This window comes from Otolemur garnettii, unplaced genomic scaffold (genome assembly GCF_000181295.1).
Source record: "Otolemur garnettii isolate 467f Iridium unplaced genomic scaffold, OtoGar3 scaffold00013, whole genome shotgun sequence".
NCBI lineage: Eukaryota > Metazoa > Chordata > Mammalia > Primates > Galagidae > Otolemur > Otolemur garnettii.
Window position 1 is genome coordinate 9,714,866 of NW_003852408.1, and position 8,309 is coordinate 9,723,174.

Genomic DNA, 8,309 nt, shown 5'->3' on the forward strand with positions numbered 1-8,309 from the left:
GGGGCCTGGGAATCAGGTTTAATCAGGAGGAGACTAGAAGAGGAAGGAGGGTCAGCCCCAACTCATGCACTTTGTGCTTCATCGTGATCACCCCTTCAAGTTGAGGGACACTTAGCCATTCCCCGCCCATCAGGCCGTGCTGCTGGGGCCAACCTGTGGACATATTTGCCAAGCCAAATCAAATGTTCTCTTGCATCCAAATTTAGAACATCTTAGAGGCAGTTGCCACGTTACACATTCCAGGCCAAAGACTCCACCGTGACCAAGTTAAAAAAGAGAAATTGATGCAAGACTGTGTACAGCTTGTTTTCCATTCATTGGGAATCATATAAAAGGATGGACAAGCCAAGCCTCACTCACCCTGTGCTTCAGGCAGCAATAAGATATGCCTTCAGGACAGCCTGCTTTTTCAAGAGAGCAAAATCCAGAGAATGTGCCTGCAACGTCTTAAAAATGAAGAATCATATCGAAGCATCAAAGAAAGAACTCATGACTTCCCGGGGGGGGGGAAATGTGTTTATTTATTTAAATTAAAAAAAAATTGTGAAAATTACAAACTGTTAAATACAAAAGACAATTCTGTACAACTCAATAGAATAAGAAGGAAGTATATACATCACCATTTAACAGGCGCAGATAGACTCGCACCGAATTTCAGAATTAAGCAATGGAAAATGTGACAAGGCACATGTCCGTCGCAGTGAAGTTTCAGAATTCAAGTGATTCCAGGCAAGGGGCCAAACTTAACTTGGCTTCTTTCAACTTAAACAGCCCCCTTTGGAGTAAATCCACACTCTGGATTTTAAAGTGAACAGAGGGCCCTTTTCCCTCAAACATAAATTTCCTCTAGCTCTGTGTCAAAGCAGACTGATAAACCAGCTCCTACACTGTTAACCCTTCCCTGGGAACAGTAGTTACTGCTGTGTCTCCAATCCGTGCAAACAGAGTATGTTTTTTTAGGAGAAAAAAAAAAAAGAATTTTTAATGGAATTAAATTTGATCTTTCATTTCCTCCTTGTCTTCAAGGTCCTAACGGATCTGCTATAAAGCTTTTGACCACAGGAACACATAGAGACATTGGCAAGCATTCCTGAGAGTTTTCTTTTAGTGTCTCTTTCCCTTAGCCAGGAGTGTTAACAGCCCACTATCCAGAGAATTTTGCAGAGGCAAATGGGGTGTGTGCCTCTTTGGTTCAATCCTGGGAAAACTACAGCGGAGGTTGGTTGGGAGTTCACCCTTTGCTGCCCAGTTACACGTGTTCCGAGTCTCCAGCTGCTCCTTTAAGTCGGCAGATCCTTTTACAGACTGCCCAGCCAAGGAAGAAGTATTTGGTCCAAGCTTCCTCACACCAGGCCATGCAGGATTTATTACAGAGTTCTGAAACCTAAAGACATCCTCCCAGCCCCCTGGGGCTGGAGACTGTAGGCAGTCTCATGAAGACAGTGTGCCCCTAATGACACACCCAGGACCACACAGCAAATGAATGTTGGCCTTGGGCTCAGGAAGCACAGAACTTGGACCCCAGCTCTGTGCAATCCAAGCCTGAGCGTGCCCTTCTAGGTCGCAGCTACGTGACGAAATACCGTGTTATGTCCTTTCCTAGCTCTGAAAACTAGGCTGGGAAAGTCAGTAGCAGCAGAGCTAGCGGTTTGGCCTTGTTCAACCCCACCACTGCCCCTTCTGGAAAGACCAGGATGAGTCCCTGCACCGCTTTTCAGACGGCAGGATAGATTCTGGGGAAACTCTTCTGATCAAAAGAACATCATGCCAGCCTGCCATGCTGCAGTTCCCCAATCAGAGAGTTCAAGGTCAGAGGTTAGGCAAAAGCTCAAAATAACAGATCATCTCTTATAACCCCAGCCCATGTTAACAGGTTGAAAAGCTGCTTTCTTTTTTTTTTTTCTTTTTACAGTGTGCAAATGGCCTGGGTGCAGATCTCCAGCTTTCTCCCATCAAAAATCCTCCATCAAATATCCCCCTCTAATCAAAAAGAAGCTGGTAACCAGCTGTGAAGTAACGCTACAGGTAGACAGTGGAGGTACTTACAGCCAGTCAGATCTAGAAGAACAAAGCTCTAGGTAAATTAGCAAACCAAAACCAGTCCCTCAGCATGCCCCAGGCACTAGGGAACAGGCAGGTGCTGCCAGAGGGGGTGACCCAGCGCATCCAGTGACAAAATGACAAACGCGTCTCGTGGCCAAATTCCAAAAAGGAAGCCCCAACACCCTGGCCCCAAAGTCAGTGTGCACACTGCTCATTGGGGGGCTTTTCAGTGGCAGGTCTAAACCCCAAGCACTTTGTGGACTGCACACTGCTGCTGGCTCAGCTGAGCCTTGTCCCCTCCCTGCCCCAACTCAGGGGCTTGCAGAGGGTCTCTTCAAAGTGGCAACTGCACTGCAAAAGTGGAACCAGACACTTGAAACGTGTCTTTCCTCTGTCTAAGGGTGCTGAGGCAGCCACCTCCAGAGGTGCCGGGGGTGCTAGGAATTCTGGTGGATGTTCTCTGAGGACCCTTCGCTGCTTTCATTGAGGGGCGTCTCCGAAGTCTCCCCCAGCTCATCGTCAGCCCCCTCCTCTTGGATGGTGAGGTGCACGTCTGGGGAAGAGGACTCGGAGCTCACGCTGTCCCCCTCCATGGAGCACAGGGTGCAGGACAGCGCGGGCGCCACGCTCTCCTGCAGCACGTTCAGCATCATGGGCACCTGCACCGACCTCAGCCCCGACACCATGGGCAGCGGCTTCATGGCCTCCCCCCACAGCCGCTCCTCGTCCTTGTACAGCAGCAGGAGGCTGGCCTTCTTCTCCCGTCTCTTGGATTTCATGTAGCCCAGCATGATTCCAATCAAGAAAATGCCGTAGAAGGACATGACCACCAGGACATAGAAGTATTCGTTCCCGTTGCTGCCACTGCCGGGTGCTCGGGACTCCAGGGGGCTGCTGGAGGCGGCCGTGCCGGGGTGCGTGCTGTTCAGGGCCTCCATCTTCAGCATCGGAGCACTGCCTGCTGCAGGATCTGGGGATCAAGCCACAGGTTAGAGCTGTCCCACGGGTCCACCATACAGGGAGCAAAGTGAGCGCCAGGCTTGTGGGATTGCAATGCCCCCAAAGCTTAAAAATGCATGAGAGAAACAAGTGAGAAGTCTCTGCCAACAGCTGACAGGGGGAGCTGGGAGGGCTCGGCGTGCACAGGGTGGGGGACAGGGGAGGGACGTGTGAAGGACTTTGGTTTTTTCGTGTGTACACATCTGTGCTATTTGTATTTCATAAATTGAGCATGTATTGTTTTGATAATTTTTTTAAAATTTTAATGTAAGGCAAGAGAGCAGAGAGAAAATAAATAATATCTTCAAAATCAGAAAATATATTTCCACTGTCGGAGCAGAAAGAAAGTTTACATTTTGCTCCCAAAGCGAAATGATTTTTAATTCAAAACAAAGTTTACTCAGAACAAAGGAAGTGAATAGAAGAGGAACGGAAAGCTTCATGTATTAATGGTTGGAAAGTTCCTTCTTTCCAATGTTCTTTCAGAAGCAGAGTAACTTACCAAAGGCTGACGATGTGTCCCAAGTTCCGAATCCCTAAATTGTTAAGTCTGAGAGAGATCTCCCTCTGCGTCCGGCTCCGTGCTCTGACAGCTCGGCTTCTGCAGTCCGGATATATAGTCTAGAAATGCATCGTCACGTGTTCTGGGAGGAAAATTTACAACAGAGGTCGATCCGTGGCAGAGTGAGCAGTGAACTCAAGCGCTGCAGTTCAACTCACTAAACTTCCCAGCTGTGAAAAGAAAAAGACTGAGAAGTGAGAACTGCTCCTCCCGCCCCAGAGCGGAGCCAAAGTTCTCAGGTGGCCGCAAAAATGAGCAGGGGAGGAGAAAGGGATGTGCTGGTCTGTGTCCAGTCCCCCAAAGTCCACACGTGGAAATGAGTTCAGAGCCCCCTCCCCGCCTCGAGTAGCCATTCTTGGGTGGACAGGTTTTCGGAGGCACTCAAATCCCATCATCTGGATGAAAGACGGCTGAAAGTAAGGACAGGATTAATAGTCAAGGAACTAGGGCTCAGATTTCAGCTCTTCTGCTAACTATGCAAACGTGATAAATCTTTCCTTAACCTTTCTGTACCTCACATTTCTGATCTCTAGAATTGTGGTGCCTGGGGAGCTTCAGCAGATAGAATTATAAGAACCATGTCACCTTTTGAGTCCTTTTCCATTTAATTATTCTGAGATTTAAGACTGGCAGGTACAGATTTGCCTTTTATTAAAAACACAGAGACATTTTCATGTCGTTTACCTCAAGTTCCCAAACCTACTTTTCCCAATAATCATTTGCGAACTCTTGCAGAGCCTTGTCAGGGGTCTGTGTGAAGCAGAGGTGTTACGGTGAAAGGTGCTACGAGCAGGTTTGGCTCCGTCTGACCACACAGAGCTGCTCCTCTGAAGTACCACACGGAGATTGTGTCACACCTCTTTGCTGTCTCTGGAAGGTCAGGTGAGGAGCTGGATTCTTCTGGAAAGCCACCGAGCACAGTTCAGGTTTTAAAGACCTAGGTAAACCCTGTGTTAAAACAGCTGCGATCAAAATTGGAAGGGAGAAAGAAGCATGGAGAATCCTCAAAGAACTACAAGGAGACCTTCCATGTGATCCCACAATCTCATTACCAGGTATCTACCCAGAAGAAAAAAATCACTTCATCATGAGGACATTTGTACTCAAATGTTTATAGCAGTTCAATTCACAACCTCAAAGATATAGAAATAACCCAAGGAGCCATCAATCCATGGATGGGTTAGTAAGCTGTGGTATATGTACGCCAAGGAATACTATTCAGTGATAAAAACAGATGGGGACTTTGCATCTTTTGTATCTGCCTGGATGGAATTAAAGGACATTCTCCTCAGTAACGTATCTCAAGAATGGAAAAGCAAACATCCCATGTACTCAATACTAATGTGAAACTAGTGAACGAATGACTATCAGCCCATATGAGAGAAAAACACAATTGAATTGAAGATAGAGGGAGGCAGTAGGGAGGGAGGGGGTGCAGAAAGCTCCCAGGGAGCCGTACAGTGTGTAGGGGTGTATGGCACCCCTTCTGGGTGAAGGACTCGACTGCAACTCGGACTTTACCTTACAAAAACAATGTAACCTAATTATAGGTTTCCTTATGTTAATCCAAAATTTTTAAAAAATCAATTGGAAGAGAAATTGGGGACTTTGATGTCTGTCCCTTTGCTCCCTGGACTGCTTACTCTGAGAGGCCTCCATTCTCTGCCCCCGGTTGCCTGTGAAGAGCAGCCAGACTGCCTTGCAGGCCTGCTCTAAAGGGAGCATCCTTGTGGTTCTGCTGTTATCAAACTAAAGCATGTCCTCCAACTGACGGTTCGGAACACTCACAGCTCAAGGTACTGGATCATCCAGTGGTTCTATAAGAACCTGCCTGGACCAGCACCTGACCCTAATTCTAATAGGACCCATGGGAATGGTGGGGGATGCACACACGAAGCTGCTTTTCCCACTGGACTGCCCATCTCATGCTCTGGCTGCCCCACAAATCCCCCACTAGCAATGAGGTAACAAGCACCGACCCTTCCAACACCAAGTTCATCCCCATGCTAGAACTTTGCTCACACCCACCAAGACGCCCTTGTAGCTGCATTAATACTTAAAAAGCTTCACAGCCACCTCAGCCATGGTGCATTTTTCAACCTACATCTTTTCAACCCTTATCTCATCCATGCATGAGAAGACTTCCTTCTGCATCCAAGCCTACTGCAGCATGTCTAGGATGCCAGAATAAGACCCAGATTGACGCTGGGTCAGTACTGTTGACTGCATCTATTAGGATATCTCAGATTAGCAATCTGCCAGAGATTGTCAAACACGGAAAACTGGTGCCAGGAAAACTGACAGAGGCTAGAGTTTCAAACAAACCCCCAAATCTGAACCAAGTCCTAAGGAAGTAAAACCAAGAAAGGACAGGAGTGCGGAGACAGATCTAGACAGAAGCACAAAGGACATATCAGCAAGTCAGACGCATGGGAAGAACAAAGTCCAGTGCAAGAAGCAGGGAGGGAAACACCAGGTCAGAATCTGCCCGGTGCCTGTGTGGGGTCACTGCTCTCTCTGATTCCCAGTGACGCTCTGCTCTGACATCGCTACTGGAGTTAAATAAACAGATGCAAGGAAAGCACTTAGCCCGGCATCTGGCAGAAGGAGCATGCCCAGGTCACACTTTTGTTGTCACTGTGGGAGTGCCCGGCTGCACCAAGGGCTTGCAGCTGCTTGCTGGTGCGCCTGGCCTGTCTTCACTGCACTTTCCCCTTCCTGGCACCTGCAGGAATTGACTTTAAGCTGTGGGGACTGTGGCCCCTCATTCATGACAGTATTTGAGAATGATTACAGCAAATAATGGCATAAATAACAATGGGGATGGGGGGGTCATCTAGAATGTACATTGTAGATGTACAGGGAAAGGGTGGGGACATGCAACTACTAACCATAGCTCCACTCAGCCTCAGTGTTAGGAGACACCAATGTCTATTGTGCACCGTGCACACATCAGTCTGGTAAGCATTATTGTAACCATTTCATAGATAAGAAAACTGAAGGCCAGAGAGGCTAAGCCAGTTCCTCAAGGCCATGCCATTGGTAGTAAGTTCATTCTCTCTCCACTCCCCTTTGTCTCACTGAACAGGATCTGAGAAAGGAACCAAGAGAGAGTAGGAAGTGAAAGATGGGCATGTTTCCAAATTCTTTTGAGTCTTCCTAAAGCTTTGGTTAAAATATATATACATGTATATATATGAATTCTCAAATGGCCAAATATTCAAACACAAATCCTAAATGCAATTACAATTATGCTATTTTAAGTATCAGCGGATGCGGCAACCTCAGCATGTTCTAGAAGTTACCGTGAAGCTGTCCTACTCTTCCTGTATTCCTGTTCGCCAAAGTGCAGCAGTTTCCCTTCGCTTATCTGGGGATAAGACTTCTGGTCTCGTTTTGATGTGTTTTCTTTTTCTTTCTCTTTTTGTTCCCTCCTCCTTGATCCCGACACACACTTTCTCCCGAGCTTCGAGTACTTTCCTTTCCTGGTAACGTCATTTTTACCAGATGAGCCTGGCCACACATCTCTGAAATTATATTAATAACTTCTGGGACTAAACAAAGTCTCTGCTGGGATAACAGCACAGCCGTGAATCTCATCAGATTCAACGTAAGCCTGGAGTCCAGAAAGCTGACCCAGCTCAGCCTTGCCTGTGCTACGTGACTGGCTCGGTTGCATAATTTCTCCGTGTTTCAGTTTTAGCCACCCTCAGGCATGTCCAGGGTAGGCTCATTAATTGTCTGAAGATCCTCAGAAATGTCCCACGATCTTTCAGGCTGTCCCCCTCCTAGGCAGACCAGGCTGTGGGTCTGGCAGAGTATTGCAAAATGAAGTCCTCCATGCCCACCACGGGCTTTGCTTTTCCCAGAAGCTCTTTCTGAAAAGTTGTGTCTGGGAACTCAAGCGGTGGGTCATCCCTTCTGAAGCTGAGTCACCCTCCCTAGACACATGCTTCTTCTTAGTGTTCCTAGCACTAGGAATACAACAAGGCTGAGAATCTGGCAGGTAGTTCACAAGGCCCCCAGGCCCTCCCTCTAACATCAGCTAGGTCTCAGGAGGGGGAGGCTATGAGCAAGTCCTGCTCAGACACCAGCCAAAGGAGCTTAGGATGAAAGAGCCCAGCACTTCTGACACTAGAGAGAAAAGTTGGTATTCACTCTGTACTCTTTTTCATTTAAACATTTTTTCACCTGATACACATTTAACAAACACTGGCACAATACACAAAGTATCTCAGAAACTTCTCTAAGAACTTTACAGATTTTGTCTTACTTAATTTTCATAAAAACCCCATGCGATGGTCTCCATGGCGATGCCCATTATACAGATAAGGAAACTGATGGACCTAGTGGTTGGAGCAGCTGCTGCAGCTCACACGGCCAGCAGGTGATGCTGGCCCAGCACCCAGAGCTGAGCAGAGCAATGAGAGAAAGGAAAGAAAAGATAAAGAAGGAAAACGTCGTCTCTGCCTCTGTGGACCTCAGAGTCGGCTGGGAGACAGATGAGAATCCAAAATTTCTATGTGTGAACTTGGAATAGTGACTAATGTTATAAAAGAAGGATACATAGTTCTTGGAAAGTCAGTAGTAGAGGGATTTGAACTCATCAGAGAAAATCAGGGAAGGCTCCCTGGAGGAAGTGATTTTTGGGTTGGGACCTAAAGATTGAGTAAGAGTTAGCCAGATGAAGCAAGAAAGTAAGAGT

At 47.3% G+C, this 8,309-nt stretch overlaps 1 protein-coding gene across 1 annotated transcript; it reads right to left on the reverse strand.

Moving 5' to 3' along the window:
* Positions 1–2,480: 2,480 nt before the first annotated feature.
* Positions 2,481–3,675, reverse strand: KCNE4 (potassium voltage-gated channel subfamily E regulatory subunit 4). Its single transcript, XM_003784905.2, is given in 2 exon segments — positions 2,481–3,012; positions 3,545–3,675. Coding segments are annotated over 2 exon segments (663 nt in total).
* Positions 3,676–8,309: the final 4,634 nt, after the last annotated feature.